General features: G+C 33.9%; 1 protein-coding gene across 4 annotated transcripts in view; it reads right to left on the bottom strand.

The window, feature by feature from the left end:
- Window positions 1–20435, bottom strand: part of Sppl2a (signal peptide peptidase like 2A) — a 47155-nt gene that overhangs the window by 20003 nt on the left and 6717 nt on the right. For 3 of the 4 annotated variants that reach the window (XR_013438784.1, XM_078049622.1, XM_078049624.1), the window contains exons 2-10: window positions 11884–12003; window positions 11280–11462; window positions 10719–10808; window positions 10131–10264; window positions 5998–6149; window positions 2804–2900; window positions 2232–2333; window positions 1008–1089; window positions 391–465 (exon numbers count right to left, since the gene is read on the bottom strand). Coding sequence is in view for 3 of the 4 variants with exons in the window: in XM_078049622.1 (XP_077905748.1) it covers window positions 391–465; window positions 1008–1089; window positions 2232–2333; window positions 2804–2900; window positions 5998–6149; window positions 10131–10264; window positions 10719–10808; window positions 11280–11462; window positions 11884–12003 (1035 nt within the window). In the remaining variant the exon portion in view is untranslated. The remainder of the gene's footprint in view (window positions 1–390; window positions 466–1007; window positions 1090–2231; window positions 2334–2803; window positions 2901–5997; window positions 6150–10130; window positions 10265–10718; window positions 10809–11279; window positions 11463–11883; window positions 12004–20435) is intronic. The other variant, XM_078049625.1, reaches the window with a different exon arrangement.

The raw sequence follows: 20435 nt of genomic DNA, 5'->3' as shown, positions 1-20435 counted from the left end.
CTTCCTTCCCTCACTCCCTTTCTTCCTTTATCCATTCTGCCCTCCCTCTCTCTTTCTCTCTCTTCTTCCCTCCCTCCTTACTGACTATACTCCCTACAGTAGATATTTACTAACTTATGTAAGAAAAATTACTTTCAAAAGAAAGAAAAAATGCAAACATTCTCATTATTACATCAGAAGATTTTTAAAAAATCTAACATAAAGAATTAAAGGTTGAAAATTAATACCCTCTATTAAAATACCCTCTATTAAAAGAGGGTATTTCAGTGACAATTCTCTAAAAAAGAACTGGAACTTAGTGGAAAACATCTGTAAAGTCAATAATCTATAAGCAGATTTAAGATTCTCATGTTTTAACACGCTTCTTCATGGATTAAAAAATGATCATACCTTTGTGATGAATGGTGTTATGAAAACAAAAAATACATCATAGAAGAGGAGAAGGACTAGAAGTATCACACATGACTGTTGAGGAAAGAAATAAATTTAAAGATCAAATTTCCCATGTCTACATTAAGAGATCAAATTATTTTGCAAATATAAATAAGCACATGAAACACCGTTGAATGCTGTTTTTAAAGATATATTTTAGTTACTAATATATGTGTACTTTTGTTCTACAATCCACATTAGAATCCTTTTCTTCTTTATCTCATTTGTTTAAAAAAAATCACTGAATCAAAGAAATGTTTCCCTGTGACATTTAGTCTGATAAGGATTTTATGAACTGGGCACATTAGATCCATGAATATTTTAGCTAACAAATCAGTGGTTGCCTTTTCCTGGGGATTAGGATTAATTTCAAAAGGGCATGATAGAGATTTTTGAAAAGAAAAGAGAAATGTTCTATAACTTTAGTGGGATGGTGGTTATAAAGTTATACATTTGTAAAATTTCAACAAACAGTATACTAAAGATGGGTGTATTTACTGTTTGAAAATAATATCTTAATAAAGTTGTTTTTTTAAAAGGAAAAATATTTTAACTAGCAAAGTAATACACTTTACCTTGAAGTTGGGTAACTTCAGTGTTTTAATTAAATTCAGACAGAAAGCAATCCCCAAAATATCCTGTAAAATCCAAGCCCACCTAGAATCAAAAGATATTGCCTTATTGTTTTATCCTGCTGTTTAGATGAAACTTTTCAAAGAAACAGATCACTAAAGTAATATTACTCAATAGCTACGGTTTGTCTGCTTGATTATTAAACACCTAGTATGACAGTAACAAAAACCCCCGCTTATCCTCTCCATTTAGTAATTCACTGTTCTAGCAGAATAAAGAATACCATTATACTAAGAAAAAGTTGAAAGGCTACTTCAGGGGAATGTATATAAGTCTTTGAGCTTATACATACATTTCTTTCTAGAAAGATAGCTGTTTACTAAGGACACTAGTGTTAGTATACATTCAAACAGCTTGAACATAAAGGAAGTGAGAGCTATGCAACTTTATCAGAAATTGACATACAAAATTATCAATTGGTAATCATACATGAAGCTACCTAAAACTTTATGAACATTGTTTTCTGAATTTTAAAACATTAAATCTTTTAGATCATCATTACTTTTCTTAGTATGTCATTAAATTAACCTAAGTATATATATATTTTTCTGGATTTTCTTCCTGCAAAGGACAGATGTCTTCTACACCCTCTTCTTTCTGCAAATGGACAGGTATCTTGTACATCCTATTCATGTTATCTAACATCAAAGGTACCAAACCATATATATTATTTTGTACTTTGCTCTTTTCTCTTAAAAATATATCTTGAAATCACTGTATATCAATTCATAGAGATCTTCATTCTTTAGAATTATATTATACCCCATTATGTAGCTATATCACAATTAAGTACATATTTGAAGTTGAGGTACTTGATCATAATTCACATTTTCTTCTCTATATAAACTCAAATCATTAGCATAAGATCTGCTCATTAAAAAGTAGCTTGTTCCCATTGGCTCAGGAGGCTGAGGCAGGAGGACTGCAAGTTCAAAGCTAGCCTCAGTAACTTAGCAAGGCCCCCAAGCAATCAGCAAGACACTGTCTCTAATAAAATATAAAAAAAAAAAGGCTGGGGATGTGGCTCAGTGGTTAAGTGCCCCTAGGTTCACCATGTGAATGTAAAAGAAAACAAATTCTATAATAATCATAATGAATAAGTATTATGGCAAGTTACAAAATAATCCATCCTTAAATCTAAAATCAAATACAGTGAGTATTCATACCTATCTTCATTTCGAAACACAGCCCAAACAACAGCTACTGCTATGCATAGTCCCGAGAGAAAAATAAGTCTCACTTCAATGCTTTTGCCATGACAAGTAATCCTAAAACACAGATTAAAATATTTTAGTTTATGCTACCAATGATGTACAATGTTCACTTGGTATAAAAAATTACCAAATATTAACCAATCACAAGAAGTGACTGAAATAACAATTCAGAAGCCTTTAAACAAATGAGACGTAATAGTTAGTGAAAAAGAACTTTCTGTGGTGATGTGGCTACTGTGGTGGTGACTGTCCACATGTGGCTACTGAATCCTTGAAATGTATGAGACTGGGGAACTAAAACTTAAGTTTAAAAAAATATAACATTAAAATTTAATTAATATAACTTTTTTATTTATATAACTTTTTTATTTTTTATAACTTTAATTAATTTAATTTAAACATAAACAGCATAGATCCAACACAGATTGGACTACACAGGTTTTAAAATAACACTCTTACTTTTCTATGTATAATATTAAATTACAAATAATAATATAACAACATTTGGCATGAGAGATACATACGTGCATTGTCCACATGGTATATTATGAATTAATGCAGCAAGACAGTTGTACAGACTCATTGCTGATGCTATGCAGAAAATTGCTATCATAACATAAACTAGAAAAAAACAAGAGAAGGTAATGTGAGAAGAAAATATATAAGCAATATTAATTCTTTTGCTTCTTTACTAAATTATGATACTTTCAATCCAGTGAATATATTAGTATCTGAATTAGTTACTAAACTAAATATATTTAGTTCTTGAATTTTAAGAGTGGGTATTTTATGTGTTTTTACATTCCTTTATACATGGATAGGACTGCTTAAGGAGCTGAAGGTGGCCCTGCATTTTTTATCATTTAATAATTAAAGTGATATATGTTAAAGGTTTCTATGAAGTGAGGTATAGATATTTATGAATATTTAATTAAATGTAAGGAATAGAAGAATTAATAAGCTACTAAGAAACATTTTTTTAAATGCAACTTAGAGATGGAAATGAACACTTGCCATAAACACAAACCATGTTATCTACATTTTCCTATGGAAAATTCATCTATAATAACTTGACCTGTGGTAAAACCAAATAGATTTAAACAAAATTCTTTGCTACAATATGATACTCAGGTAGTTAAGATTGATGAGTGTTTTACTATATTATTCATACTTATTTGAGAATTATTTAAAATTAAAGACATTTGCTGGGCATGATGGCACACATCTGTAATCCCAGTGACCTGGGAGGCCAAGGCAGGAGGATTGAGTTTAAAGCCAGCCTCAGAAACTTAGTGACACCCTGTTTCAGGAATAAAAAATAAAATGGGGTGGGAATGTGGCTCTCAATCTCTGGTACAAAAAAAAAATTATGTATATATATAAAACTTTGCTGATCCTCCTCAAAAATCTCATAATACAAACAAAAATTGCACCTGATTTTTTTTGAATTCTACTTAATTTCACAAAACTATAGCTTTATTTGTAAGAGAAAAAGACTAGTCTAGACACTGCAATTTAGGAATAGCCACTTTCTGACTGGTGATGCTGGATAAATCACTTTTTTAGTCCCTTGATTCTCATGTCTGAAATGTAAAATTTAATAATACCTATTTTGGGATTATTGTGAGTATTAGATAACTAATATATATGAAGTGCTTAGAATATTATCTAGCACATAAATAAATTTTATGGTATTATTTTTATTATTGGTTATGTGTGGTAATGTGAGTAGGAAGATAGACTGCCAAGCTGATTTTGGTAAGCCGTCTATCAAAATTGCCTAATCCCAAATTTTAACACACTGGTGGAAATCATGCTTCTTGGTGAATTTGAATGCTTCATTCAATATTGTACTGTATCTTAGAAAATGATTAAGTATGAGGAAGAGTTTGGTTAACATAACTCATCTTTGAGCAGCGCTTTGTTAAAACAATGTTTTTAATATAAAATGGCAAGGACAGCCTCAGCAATTTAGTACAACTCAGTTAGTATATTAAGAAATGGCAGCAATTTTGGCCATAGGAACAATTCTGAGAAAACAAAAACTTGCAACATCGTGACTCAAGGTATTGCAAGAGTCATAATTAAATCCTGTGTCCTAGAGTAACTATAAAGCTGAATGATCTTCCTATATCAGAAATTACATTTATAAACAGAATCAACTTTTTAAATAGCAGTGAGTTTAAGAAAATTTCTTACCGAAAATTAAAATGTGCTTTAAGATAGTGTAGAGAATATCTTTCCTGTCCAAAAACCATTGATGTATCAACTGAGGGACAGACAAAGATTAAAAATTGAAGGCCAGGTATAAGATTACTAAACTCAGCTGCTCAATCTCAACATAATATAAAAATAATTTTAGTACTCAATCTCTCAGCAACAGATTGAAATGAGTAATACTCACAATGATTATTTTTTAATCATTGGAATTAATTAATCATGGAATGCTACCAGGCTAGTTTTTTTTATTGTTGTTTTTAATTGGGAATTAAGCCTATTGAATCACATCCCCAGTCCTTTTTTAAAAAAAAATTTTTTTAGTTGTTGATGGACCTTTATTTTTTTTTTTTAATATTTATTTTTTAGTTTTCGGCAGACACAACATCTTTGTTTGAATGTGGTGCTGAGGATCCAACCCGGGCCGCATGCATGCCAGGTGAGCACACTATAACTTGAGCCACATCCCCAGCCCCAACGGACCTTTATTTAATTTACTTTTACGTGATGCTTAGAATCGAACCCAATACCTTACATTTGCTAGAAAAGTACTCTACCACTGAGCCACAATCTCAGCCCCAGCCCTTTTAATTTTTTTATTTTAGATAGGGTATCACTAACTTGCTGAGACTGGCTTCAAATTTATGATCCTCCTATCTCAGCCTCTGGAGTCACTGGAATTACAGGTATCCCACCATATCCGTCCTGCCTACTTTTTAAATTGCTGCCGCAACTCAGGAGTAACTGAACAATAAACTGAAATCAATAGTAGGGCCTCAGTTTTCTGGTCCAGAAATTTATACTGATCATCTCCAAATAAGCATTTACTGGTTTTTACAAGGGTTTTTGCTAGTTTTCATCAGGAACACTCCCCTTTTTCCTGGTCTTCCTCCTATTTGTACAGTATACTGGCCAGAAATTGCAAATTTTCACCCTGTCAGACCACTAATATGATTTGTCTAGGGAAAGAGCAAGCTATTTCATTCAGTTCTTACACCTGCCTTCTTAAAGGAAAAAGAGTACCAGTTACTTTCTAGACCATGTAGGCAAGTACCTCTGTGTCTTCATATATGGTATGATCCTAACTGCTTGTGTAAGTAAAACAAAATCTAAGCAATACAGCATCTTGATTTGCAAATTGAAAAAAGGATAAACTACACCTTGGGAGTAAGCAGAGGCAACAAATCAGTAATTTTAATAATCTTTTATTCCATGTAGCTAAATATAGCCAACATGAAATCCTTAGTCTGCAACTTGGATAATGGGCTATCATCTCTAATCTGCAGAAAGGGAAATTCAGGAATCAGAGCCATTCTTTCAAGTCATCTATGAACAAGTATTCATATCTCAGAGTAATAGAGATGGAGCACTTTTGGCAAAATACCCAAATTGTTGACTAAAGTTTTTTCAGATAGAATGCTTTAAACAAATAGATAAATCAGGCAAAGTAAATGAAAATAATATATACCAAAAGTAGCAAACATAAAATATAATTTCTTACCCAACCATTTGTAGAAAAAATAAAGCAAGACCATCATAACACAGCAGATGACCACAAATATTACAACTGTAAGAGGATTGATAGTTAAATATTCTTCCCTCTTTTTCCTCATTTCTTTATCTTCAGTCGTTGTCACTGCCTTCAAGTTTTCCCTGCATAAACAAACATAGGAACTTTGGCAAAGTTCTACCAAGCACAGTTATTTAAAAAAAAATTTTTTTTTAGCTGTAGTTAAACACAATACCTTTATTTTATTTATTTATTTTTATGTGGTGCTGAAGATCAAACCTAGTGCCTCACACATGCCAGGCCAGTGCTCTACTGCTGAGCCACAACCCCAGCACCCCTTCCCCACCGAAGTACAGTTATTTTCAAGATCTACCCCAATTTAGTTTTGATTCTAACTATAAAAACCCCAACATAATTCTACCCTCCAGAGAGGATCTATTCCTAACCACTAACTTTTGAAAAAGCAGCCACCCTCCCAGGCAAAACTGTTAAATAGATGATAATTTATTAATATTTGGGGACACAGTAGAGGAAGGGAACTGAGATAGAGAAAGGAGGTATATCATTTGCTGAGTAGTTAAGTGTCATTTGTCAAGTATCATTTGTTGAATCAACTTCATTGCCTCTTCCCAGTTACATGGAACTTACCATATACTTTCCCAGCTCTAATCCCCTCAATACTGTTCTATTAAACTCTAATTCCCCTTGGATGTGTCCTGGTCCTGCTCTTAAGTCTGGACTCAATACAAACTTTAGGTTAAAAAAAATTAAAGTTTATTTTATCAAACTGCACATTTGCAACTATTTATCTACCAGCATACCACTTTCTTATTAGAAAACTATTTACTGGGATGGCCACCCTGTGACTCCAGGGAGGGTGCCACGGAAATGGGCAAAGAGAGAGTTGGTACCAAGACACAACAGTACCTATCTTGGAATTGTAGAACTGAATGACAGGGCATTAACACAAATTTCAATAATGTGGTATGTATTGCTAACCTTTGGTATCTGTCATTGCAAACAAATGTAAAGACATTTTTATCATAGAACACATATATATCATAATAATGATTTATACATTCATATTCAGTGTATTAAAAAGATTTTCTTGGAACAAAGCTTATACTAGATTTATATCACATTAAAATATTACAATTCACTTTTAAAAAAACATTGTATTCCCTTAATAAATAATCCTTTTCTGAAAACAAAAACAAAAACATTGTACTCAATCAGCTTGAGGGCCATGTGCAATAATTGAAGATAACCTTTCTTCTGTGTCATACTGAGGTTATAAAACTTGAGTACCACAATCTCATTCTAATAAGATTTTAACTCTTTACTAAAAGTCTTTCTTTTTCTCTTTTTTCTTTCTTTTTTTTTTTTTTTTTGTGTGTGTGTGTTGGTATTAGAACCCAAGACTAGGCAAGTGCTCTACCACTGAGCTACACTCCCAGACCCTCCTTTTATTTGTAGGGGGAGGGGCAGGTTCTGAGTTGCTCTGGTTGGCCTTGAACTTGTGATCCTCCTGCCTCTGACTTCTAAGTAGCTAAGACTACAGATGTGCATCACAGTGCTTGGTTTGTAAAAGTTTTTCTATGGAACTAAGGCATCTTTCCTTTTTGCATAAGGTACATCTTTCATTTGGCAGAGTAATTTTGGGTTATGTGGTCCTCTTCTGGTAAATTTTCCCTTCCCTAAGCCTCATTCTCTGTCTTTACTTGATAAATGGTAGTCTGTATGTTTTTAAAAATTCTTGTTATAGAACTTTTTCCTTGATGCAGATTCCCTTATTCCTTATGGCCAGCCCCCTCATACACTTACTTCTTTCTAGCTTTGTTTTGTTCTTAGAATCAGCCTCCTTGATTTTAAAATTCATAATCCTGCAGGTATGGGACATCTCTCCCAAACTGGCTACTCAACACAACAAGTCCTTTGTTTCCAACCACTGTCATGTTTCATGAATACAGAAGCTGATATATACTCCTCTTCAATCTCCAGTTTTCATGAGCAGGAGTCTATTCTGACACCTATGTAAGTAAGATTGTTTCTATCTTAAGTACCCCCGAAATGCCATGTATGAAGGCCTGGTTACCAGCCTGTGGTGCTTTTGGGAGGTGTAGTTCCTTTAGAAGGTAGGCCTAACAGAAAGAAATTAGGTCATTGAGAGTGTCCTTGTGGTTAATATTGGGACTGGCCACTTCTTTCTCTTTTTCTCTCTGTTTCTGGGCCTCTATACCATGTATGTCCCACCATAAAATTTTGCTTTGCCACAGGCCCAAAACAAAAGTACCAAATCATCATGGACTAAAACCTCTGAAACCATGAGCCAAAAATAAATCTTTCTTTCATTTAAACTGTCTGTCTCAGATATTTTGTCATACAGTTGCAAAGCTAACTAACACAACTTGCTAACTCCAAGTATGGTCCATAGGCAAGCAAAAATCACTGGAGACTTGTTAAAAATGTAGAATTACAGCCCATCCCAAACATACTAAATTGGAATTTGGATTTTAACAAGATATCCAATAGTCAGCATGCATGCTACAGTTTGAGAAATACTACTCTAGAAAAGAAAAAATTTACATAGTAATGGAAGTACAGTGAGAATCTATATAAAATAGTAAAACATGTTTGATCAATCAGTAGCTTTTGGAAAATTATAAAGCTTCATCAAATAATATGGAAGATGATTTTAGAAAGCTTAGAAATATTACATACTGTACTTTATGAAGAAAATTATGAAAAAACCATGCTTATTCACATTAAAAATGTGATATATGTTGAAACAAGCTTTCCAAATATATAAAATCAATCTATACATGTTAAACTCTTAAGATTTCCCTCTAAATATAAGTTAATTAAATTTTAGTATTTAAGAAATTGCAAATAAGCTCAGCTTCATGTAATTACAAATAAGCCCTTTTTAATAAAACCTATATAGACCAATTCAAAAACTAATATATTATCCTTTATATGTAAAATAATATGCTCTTAGCATAGGTTTTCATTCAGAGTTACAAATATGAACTGATCCTTCTATACTGTATTGTCTGTTTTAACCTAGAGCCAAAGGTACAAAAACTGTATGAAGATTGTGTTTAGGTTACTAATAAATAGGAAAATCCAAATTTTATGTACATTTGGAATTTTTATGTGCCTAATATCCTTAGAGTTCCTAAATCAATAAGTACAATGATGAAGCCCTACTGTTGATGACTCAGGCAGAATTAACTGAAAAACTTCCTTTCTTCTCTGCTTATTTTTTTCCAGTGTAAATAAATAGGCACATTAGGAATATTAAGTATTTTTACCTTTCCTGAGAGAGACAATTAAATATATAAGCTGGGTGTGGTGGTGCATGCCTGTAATTCCAGTAGCTCAGGAGGCTGAGGCAGGAGGATTTCAAGTTCAAAGCCAGCCTCAGCAAAAGTGAGGTGCTAAATAAGCAACTCAGAGAGACCCTATCTCTAAATAAAATACAAAATAAGGCTGAGGATGTGGCTCAGTGGTTGATGCCCCTAAATACAATCCCTGGTATCCACCCAATGTAAGTAAGATTACTTACATTGGGTGGATACCAAAACTAAAACCAAAACTAAAACCAAAAAACAAATAAGACATGATAGAAGACAAGACCCAAGGTTTTACCAGAATTCAAAACAAATGAATATCCTTTGTGAATGTTGAATTGAGATATTTTGTGCCAAATGAGAGGTAAGTACCTTCCAAAAGGGTTTTAAAAACATTTCTTTTTAGTTGTAGTTGGACATAATACCTTAATTTATTTATTTTTATGTTGTGCAGAGGATCGAATCCAGTGCCTCACATGTGCTAGGCGAGCACAATACCGCTGAGCCACAACCCCAGTCCCCAAAAGAGGGTTTTTTATGTGACTTTAATGTTTCCCTTTCAACAGAAGAGTTACAGGAAACTATGACTCTCTTTTTCTCAGTGAAAACTTTATATGTCCTTTTTAAATAAGGACAAACAAAAATCTGGTTTTATTGTCACTATGTTCTGAAGTCAGGGGAAGATTTTAAATGTCATTATATGGTTAAAATAAAATGATTACAATATTTTAAACCATTTATCACAAAACATAAAAGTTTAATTAAACTTACAATTCAATTAGTCCACTCCAGTATCCTCCTAATGCCACAGTGAACACAGCAATTACAAAAATAACCCCTATAGTATAGTCAAAGTTAGGTGACAATGGAGAGTACATTTTTACTGTAATGTCACTTCCAAAAGTCTGAAAGGCAAAAATGACATTTAAAACACAGAAATTCTATTATGGAATATGGCAGCAATCTTCCACATGTCATTTTGGAATGGACACTGTACATCAGTCAAGAAGACTAGACAACATAATATATTTTCTAGCCAAAAATATGAGCATATACTTTGGTTTATAAATCTCAAAAGTGCAATGTTTCATATAATCATTTTGTTCAGGGATTTAAAATTAAGATACAAAAAAATGACACAAAGAGATTTTAATAGAACTCAAATAAACATTTTTTGTAAAGCCAGCCTTTGAGACACTTTGTGTCAAATGAGAGGCAAGTACTTCCCAAATAAAGACTTCATAGGCTTTTAAGCTTCTTGTTAGCAAATGCACCATAGATAATAATCAAAACTAAGTATCAGAGATTAAAGAGTTATACCATTTATAAATTTCAGCTACTTTATAATTACTAATGTACCTGTTTCATATCTTTAAAGTCTTTTTTACTTATAAAGGCAATCAGTATTTTCACATCATCAAATTCAGACCTGTTCCCTGAGGGAGGAAACTAAAAGAAAAATACATATTATGAAAACTTATTAACTACTAATATATTTACAGAATAAAAGTGATACAAACTATTCTATTAAGAGTAAACATTATATCTTTATTTAGCTATAAAACAAAGTTTGGGGAATTCTTTCTTAACATTATGAGTTCTCAAAATAGAATGAATCTTTTTAACGTGAATTTAAGCTAATATATACTATATATGATATCTGTGTATGGTCCATATTCACATACACATGCATATGTGTGTTTGTATATACACATTCCTAACACAGTCTTTTCTATTCTAAGAATAGAAAACTACAAAACTTTTCAAATAAATGCCTATCAGATCCCAAATGTTTACTGACAAAGAATCCTACCATCAGATTATTTATATCAGTCTCTAAACCACACACAAGAAAAGTTACTTAATTCCTATAAAATTTCATGTCATGAGCTCCAAAGAAGCCACAGTTTTAAAACTTACTAAGACACTGTTATTGGCAACCAACAATGCTTCGGCACCTCCTTTTTGTGCAATTCTGGCTTTTTCAAGTATATCGCAGGTTCCCCATTGTACCACAACTGCTTTGTTCTTTAGGCCACCAGGTGGAATATCAGAAAGGCTACACAGTGGTGTAGTAGTCAGATTCAGCAAACTAATGGAAGTCTGAAAATAAGAAATGTCTTTAACATGACAAATATCACATATTACCTACAGGCATTCAGTGATAAACACCAGTATCAATTTAATTCAGTGTTCTTTTAGGCACTGGGGTATAGCTTAGTGATGTAGATCATATTCTCAGTACGCATGAGGTCCTAAATTCCATCCTCAGCACTAAGAACAAAAAAGTGCTCTTTTTAATTAGAAATATTTTATGACAAACAATGAGGTTTGGAGGTATTTTAAAATTACACAACTTGCTTCTCTCATAGAGAGAAAAACACTTAGCAAAGGCAATAAAATAATAATTATTAATAATGACCCTGTATCTAAATTAGTTTACACGCTAAAACGTAATTATCACTCATTTTCACTTTTCAATAGTTTTATTTTTTTAAATAAAAAGTAACTCTGATTTACTTACTGCATTTTCTAGGGTACTTGGAAGCACTGTCCACTGAGGGTTATATAGAATGCAGTAGTCCTTAGACGGTAAATGTGTGCCATTTCCAGATGCATGCAGGACTGCTTCCTGGGCAGCTGTCTAAGACACAAATAATAATTTTCACACTGGCAATAATTGGGCTTTTAATAAAGCTGTTTACATACAGGTTTCACCACATTTCTTTAAGAGGCTAAGTCTTCCAATGAATTTATTTCTTCTTGGTTTAGAGAATAAAAAGACAGGTTGGGAAAATGGAAACTATCCACATTTGCCCAGAACTCATTCTTTGAGGAAGACAGGTTATACCAATCATATTCCAGGGAGGATTCTTGCTATCAGGTAATAACTTCAATCCTGCCTCACAGCCTGAAACTTTCCTCTCCAATCTCCTCTGAGTTATCACTTAATTGTTCATGTTGTATAGAAGAAAAAAAAAACTTTTTAGTTGTAGATGGACAAAATATCTTTATTTTTTATTTATTTGTTTTTATGTGGTGCTGAAAATCGAACCCAGAACCTCATGCATGCAAGGCAAGCGTCCTATCACTGAGCCACCAACCCCAGCCCAGAAGAAAAAGTTTTAAATCCCTCAACCTATCTTACCTTCTGCATTCTACTACTAACTAGCCTTTAAAAAGTTACATTATTATAAGTACTCTTGAGAAGAGAACCAGCTCAAATTTGATGTAAATTATTTTTATTCAGGTCTTCAAAATTCTACAGCTCCCTATCCAAAAAGACCAATCCAAAGTTCAAAGTAAGGGAAAGAAAAGGCTAAAAGTGATTGAAAAGAATAACTATAGTATGTACGGATGAGGGACGAGAGAGATTATTATTTTTTTTTTTTTAAAGAGAGAGTGAGAGAGAGAGGGGGACAGAGCGAGAGAATTTTAACATTTATTTATTTTTTCTTAGTTCTCGGCGGACACAACATCTTTGTTGGTATGTGGTGCTGCTGAGGATCGAACCCGGGCTGCACACATGCTAGGCGAGCGCGCTACCACTTGTGCCACATCCCCAGCCCCGAGAGAGATTATGAAATGAAGAAATACCCTAAAATGTTTAGAATACCAGTCCACATCACCAATTCTTTCAAACTTGGATCAGTACAGGTTCTTCCTCTTTCCTTCTGTGAGTAAATGTTTCTCTAAAACAATAAGGAAGAAAAAAGAGTGCTTGACAAATAAAGATGATATATCAAGCCTCTGCCATTAATGCACAAATAGGTTGAATCATATGAAATTACTGATGTTTGACCATTTTTGACCTTGGGAATTTCAAACAAGTCAAACCATTTCAAACTATTCTTAATGAGTATAGAGATGTTCTAATCTATGCTCTCCTACCTGAAATGCTGCTTGAACATTTTCGATTAGAGGACTTTTTGGCATTCTCAGGGCTTCATTTGCTGTTAGTTCTAAGTAAATACAGGGAATTTCTGAGACATAACATCAAACTACACAAGAGTAATTAGATGTTGAAAAGAGAGTTTTTATTCAGCTATATACTTGGTAGCCATGAATGTTATGAGCTGAACTAATGTTATTTTACTACATGCTACATTTATCCGATTCAATGCCATTGATTCACAAGTGAGGGTTCTGACACTAAAGAAGATACTAATATAACCTACCTAAGGTCATATAGTAGAATTATCTATGAGTCTATCTATATCTGCAGATATACATGAGAGTTGATTAGATTTAGGTTAAACATTTTGGGGAAGAATATTTTATAAGTGAATTGGGCACTTCTTAACTGCATCCAAAAATAAATGGCCCATAACACTAGGGATACTGAGTTTGATTATCAGGTTCAGACAGTAACTGCAGAATTTCTAAAATGCAAAAGTATTTTTTTTCGGGCTGGGGATGTGGCTCAAGCGGTAGCGTGCTCACCGGGCATGAGTGCGGCCCGGGTTGATCCTCAGCACCACATACAAACAAAGATGTTGTGTCCGCTGATAACTAAAAAAATAAACATTAAAAAAAAATTCTCTCTCTCTTTAAAAAAAAAAAAAAGTATTTTTTTCCCTTTGTGATTGGTAAGTGACCAATCTGTGCCCCATGTGTCCAACATCATTTCTCCAGGGTTTTGGCATTCATGATATAATATATAAAAATTTTCACCTGAAAATTTTTATATATTATACTAGGAATGGCAAATGGCAAATGATGTCTTTTTAATATTGTTATTCATGAGCTAGTATTCTTCTCCTGTTTTTCTTTTTCTTTTTTAACAGTGCAGGAGACCAAATCCAGAGCCTCACATATGCTAGGCAATTGCTCTGCTACTGAACTAACACCTCCAGCTCTTTTTTGGAGACAGGGTGTCTCACTAAGCTGCCAAAGTTGGTCTCAAACTTGTAATCCTCCTGCCTCAGCCTCCCAAATAGCTGGGATTACAGACAGGTGACAATTTGCTTAGCCTTAATATTTTTAAAAGGGCTTTATTGTTCCCCTCTATCACCTTTGTTCAGTATCACCAGAGTCATTTTTTAAAAACAACTCAATGCAGTATAATTAAAATTATTTGTTTGATGTTCAAATTTCCCCAAATTTAGTGAGCTAACTCTTTTATTTAAGTCTTTATATCCTCTTTAGAAGACCTCATTTGTTTTTCAGGATTTCTTGCTTATTTGGCATAAGATATCCTGGGCTGACTTTGTCTTTTATCTGCTAAAGCCATTCCACAAGTTCCTTTTAGAGAGGAAAGATATTTAGATCAGGATCTGGATTTTAACTGTGCGCACTGTTGCTGAAATGGTATAATCTTTTTATAATTAGTATTCATTAAAAAATATATAGAATCCTGAGTCATATCCTATAGGTAAATAAATGCACAGATTAGATTAATGTATAAGGTTATTGACTACAATATTATTCACTTTAGCAAAAAGTAAATCAACAACTTCGACCAGCAAGGGAATGATTACATAACAGTATCTATAGAATGCAGTTATTAAGGGAAACATCTAGATCTATCTCTAGAAACAGATAATGTCCAGTAGTAAGAAAAGCAAGTTTCAGAGAGGCATTTATATTGTAATCCTATTTTTATGTAAATAATGACTTCTCTAAAAGCCCCTTTATATGTATGTGTGTGTATATATATAAATATAAATATATATGCATATATATATATCTGTACATATGAATCTGTGTGGAGGAGACACACACACATCAAAAGAAAAAGTGAGAGGAAAATAAAGGCAAAGGCAAGGGAGAAGGCTGGGGTAGTGAGTACTTGCTTAGCTTATGCAAGGTCCTGGGTTCATCCCCAGCACCACAAAAGAATAAAACAAAACAAAACCCCTAATGATTAGAAGAAGAGAAATTAATAAAAGGAATAATATTCAGGCAAAACAATTTGGTACACACAAAGTTTCTTCCTCTCATCCTCACACTCATTCTTTTGTATCTTTCCAAAACTATACATAAACATTTAAGATAAATATATACATATATATTTGTTTACAAATTAGGGTCATGCTATACATACTGCTCTGTAGCTTTTCTAAAATTTAATGTATTGGGTTTTCCATACTGCTAAATATAAACTACCTCTTGTTATATAACTATAATATTTTGTTTTTTTATACAAACAAAACTCTAAAGGATTTTTAAAAAATCTTTAAGTGTCCAAGGAAGAACAAAGATGTGCAAACTGAGTATGATTTACTGCTATAGAGGGATTATTATCTTTTCTATAAGTAAGTGTACAAAATTTGTCAATGATAAAAGCAAATCTCATTGATGTATAAATTACTAAGGTAAAACAAATTTTAGTAGAAGACTAATATAAAATATGAAGGTATAAACACATATAATTTTAAAATGGTTAATAATGAATGTGGAGCATCAGTAGGCCTATACAACTTGAGCATTTCCACTACATCTTTAAATATCTTGGTAAAATTTCTCATACATATTGCATGGCTCTAAAAATTCAGTTTGCTACAATAGATATTATGTTATAATATGATAGGTAATGTTATAGAATATATAACATTATAGATAAAATGTTATTTTTTAATATAAAAATAAAAACTCTTGAGGTTTGAAATTAGAGTCCTAGGATAAAATGCCCGTTTCACGATTTACTAGCTATGTTATAAGTCATTTAACTTACCTTAAGTTTCAATATCCTCAGCTTTGAGATGACAATAAACACCTGGATTTCATAAAGTTGTCATAAGGATTAAGATATATTATGCAATTATTTGCAGATATTAAGTTCTTAGTAAATGGTAATTATTACTAATAATACATCTACCACCTAGCCAAGTAGTTGTATGATGCAAAAGAAATACAAAAGATTAATGGTTGGAAGATTAATGGTTACTTAGGGCTTGATGAAATGTAAACGTGGAGACTGACAGCTAAAGGGTATGGAGCTTCTTACTTTTTAAATAAGGTTATTTTTATAGCAGTTTTAGGCTCACAGCAAAGCTAAACATAAAGTACAGAGTTCCCATATATGCCCTTATCTGACACAAACACAGCCTCCCCTACTATCAACATCCCTCCCATCAGAGTGTTACATTTGTTACAAGATATAAATCTTCATTGACACATCATCACCCAAAGTCCACACTTTGCATTAGGGTTCACTCGTGCTGTTTTTCATTGTTATAATTTGGATCTTAAAGGACTCCCAAAGACCCATATTGCTATATAGGTTTGGTTACCAACCTATCATGTTATTAGGAGGTAGAAAACTTTTAGGAGATGGAAAGAAGCTAGGTCAGAAGGAGTATGGTCTTGAAGAAGATATTGGAACCACAGTCCATTCCATTCCACTCCCTCTTTGCTTCCTTACCACCATGAAGTGAGCAGATTCATTTGCCATGGTGTACTGTCTTGCCACGGGCAACAGGACGAAATGATCATGTACTGAAAACTATGAAACTGTGAGCCAAAATAAATCTTTTATTCTCATAAATTGATTTTTTTTCAGGTATTTCTGTCACAGTCAAAGCTAACACAGAAAATTGATACTAAGAAGTGGGGTCATTGGTGTTAACTATACCTGATTATGTGGTTCAGAAGCCTTTGGAGTTGGTCTGCAGGAAGAGTCTAGAAAGTCTGGAGAAGCAGGAAACAGAAAGCTTAAAATGCTGTAAACTGAGCTTAACTGGTAATTCTGGTGAATGCTCATAAGACCATAATGCCGACAGAAAGGTAGAAGGCCAGGTTCACAGGTTTCAGATGGAAATGAGGACTGTACTGCGAATTGGACTGAAAGGTCATTTATGTTACATTTTGATAAGGAACTGGTCTACATGTTGTCCGTGCCCTGAGACTTTGTAGAAGACCCAGTTTAAAAGTTATGGACTAATTAATCTGGCAGAAGTTTTAAAGCAGCACAGCACTGCAGACTGTGCCATGGGTATTACTGGCTGCTTTTAGCCAAATACATATTTAGAATTGGGAGTAGAAGATAGAGCAGAAAGATTTGAAAAACTTGAAGTTTGGCCAGAAAAGTGTGTTTAAAACTGCGGGGAGATTTAGTATCATTAAAAAGCAGCCAAATAATTTACATAGCAAAGATGCCTGGAGGGCATCTCAGAAATCAGCAGGAACTAAACCATCACAGGCTCAAAGGTGTAAAAGCATAAACCTTTAACCTGAGAAGTGAGCCTTGGAGTACCCCATTTGCACAGGGCCACTAGAGACTGTCTCCTCAGGATTCATTTTGTATTCAAGACCTTTGACAGTTCAGCAGTCAGGACACGCTGCAGCCATGATTCAAGACAATCTAGGTATGGCTCCCACTGGCAACAGACCTTGGCATTGCCCAAATGGTGCTGGTTTTGCTGGCATTGAGAAATACAAGAGTAACAAGATCACAGAATCTTCCACTGAAATCTCAAAGGAAAGGCTGGGAGGCTAGGTAGTGTATAGTAAAGTCAGGGTCTCTGCAAGCAGCCTGACAGGGTAATGCATAAAGGTGTGAGACAGAAGCTGAAGATTGAGATGGAGACTTTACGAAGTAAGATAGGCCAGGAATGTGGAATGCCTGCTAAGGAAACTGCAGGCTGAGAGCAGAGCTAGCCCAAGAGAATATTTGTGTTGCAGGGAGCAAAGTCACAGGGGCTGGGCTATCCAAGCCCTTTAGAGCTCATGTATGCTACTGTGTGCCCAGATTCTGAAATCAGACCTAGAGGATTTAATATTTTCCCTGATGGGACCCTTTCTTTCTATGCCCCTATTCTTCCCTGTAGAATGGGACTGTTTATCCTCTGCCACTGTATCTTGGAAATATGTACCTTTCTAATTTCTGTATGTGGTTCACAGTTGAGTTTGCCTTGAGTCTCAGAGGAGATTTTGGATTTGAACTTTTCAGCAGTGCTGGAATATTTAAGACTGGGGACTCTTGGAGATGGACTGAATGCATTTTGTGTTGAGAGGGACATGAACCTTTGGAGGCCAGAAGCAAAATGTGATGATTTAGAATTTTTTGCAGGGGAGGTACAAGGGCTGGAACCCAGGGGCACTTAACCACCAAGCCACAGCCCTAGCTCTTTTTACTTATTTTAAGACAGGGTCTCACTAAGTTGCTTAGGGCGTTGCTAAATTGCCGAGGCTGGCTTTGAACTTCCAATCCTCCTGCCTCAGTCTCCTGAGCTGCTGGGTGGTTTGAATCTTAAATGTCCCCCAAAGATCCATATATGCTACAGGCTTGGTTGCCAACTTGTGGCATTATTAGGAGGAGGAGTCTAGTGGAAGAACATTAGGTCACTGGGAGCATGACCTTAAAGGGGATATATGGATACTGGCCCCTTCTTCTCTTTCTGCTTCTTGACCACCATGAGATAAGCAATTTCTTCTGTTGTGTAGTCTGTGCCAAGATATATTTCCTTGTCAAGGCTCAAAGGTAATAGAGCCAAAGGACCATGAACTAAAACCTATAAAACTATGGCCAAAATAAATCTTTCCTCCTTACAAGATGATTTTTTCTCAGCTATTTTGTTACAGTGATTGAAAGCTACACATCCATTCTATGGGTTTGGACAAATATATAATGACACATACCCACCATTATAGTATTATGCTGAACCATTTAAATGCTCTAAACAGCCTCTGTACTCTACCTACTGGGTGTCTTTTTTGAAGTGATGAAATGTTCTAAAATTGGCTATGGTTATAGTTATAAATATCTGTGAATATACTAACACTGAATTATATACTTTACATGGGTGAAGTGTAAAGTATGTGGGTTATATCTCAGTAAAGCTGCTACAAAAGGAAATACAAGTCAAGAAATTATACTCTTATTGTGAAGATTAAAAACAATTCTCTAGTTATATTTAACATAATACCCCCTACTCCATTATCCATGCCATCTTTTAGCTCTTCCAGGACTCTACATGTTTTCCAATTTTCACCTGATACATATTAAGCTATTAACCTTTCCCCCTGTAAATATTTAATTTCCTCAAAAGCTCTGCCAGATTAGTTATGTATGGTTTTCTTTTTTCTTGAATATTATACTTAGCAATTTGTGTAACCATTTCCTTCTTTTTAGTATACAGATCAATGCTTGCTGAACTTTAATGTTCTTATTAAAGTGTACATTCTGATCCAGTGGGTCTTAATCATGCTTCCTTCTAGCATGATTATGCATTTCTAACAAGCTTCCAGGTGATGCTCTGATGTTGGTCTAAAGTATATGATTAAAGAGTTTATTATGAATAACAATGAAAGACATTAGTCTTCTAGACAGTACAAGAGTGCTCTTAAGAATTTTTTCAAAAGATGAGAGATACTGCATCTGCAGTTAGCTGATACAACCAAAGTTTGTATTTTGGCAAACAGTTCCCCCATTACTTTCTTTTCTTTTTATGCTGGGGTTGAACCCAGGACTTTGTGCATGGTAAGCATGTGCTCTACCACTGAGCTATACTCCAACCTCCGGTTCCATTTCTTCTATGTGTTCATTTAAAACTCCTCAGTACATACTACTGGGTCCTGGTGTACCACTCTAGGGTAGCTATCTACTACTCTCACAATCTCAAATGATACCCAGTTCATGTCAAATAAAATCTATTTTCTAAACAAGAATATATAAAGTGGCAATATAATTACTGGTAAATGCAGAGAAGGAACAGTTATATACCCATTACTCTTTAAATGTAGGAAGTATCCTCTTATTTACAAACATTTTTCTCTTTTACAAAGACATTCATTTTAAATCAATAGCAACAAAAAAAGAATTGAAAGGGAACTCAGAGAAAAAGTAGAGTTGGGACTGTTATGTCTGAATCACACATATTCTAAAATCAGGCCTAAATAACTTTCTGATCACTCTTTCCTCTCTAATAATTTATATAATCTAGCCAACTTACATTCTTACATTGTTTCCAGTCTTTTTTCCAGTATTCAAGGATTATAAAAATGATGCACTGAAAGTGACCAGACCCAGACACACAGAATATTAAGCATAATCTTAATTACTTAAATAGAGGCTGAGTGGGAGCTAAGGCATCAAATAGAAATTTACAGGGAATCAGAATAGTCTGTGGGCCA

Source organism: Ictidomys tridecemlineatus, chromosome 5 (genome assembly GCF_052094955.1).
Source record: "Ictidomys tridecemlineatus isolate mIctTri1 chromosome 5, mIctTri1.hap1, whole genome shotgun sequence".
NCBI lineage: Eukaryota > Metazoa > Chordata > Mammalia > Rodentia > Sciuridae > Ictidomys > Ictidomys tridecemlineatus.
The sequence above is the reverse complement of the archived record's forward strand: the minus strand, read 5'-3'. Positions and strand labels throughout refer to the sequence as shown.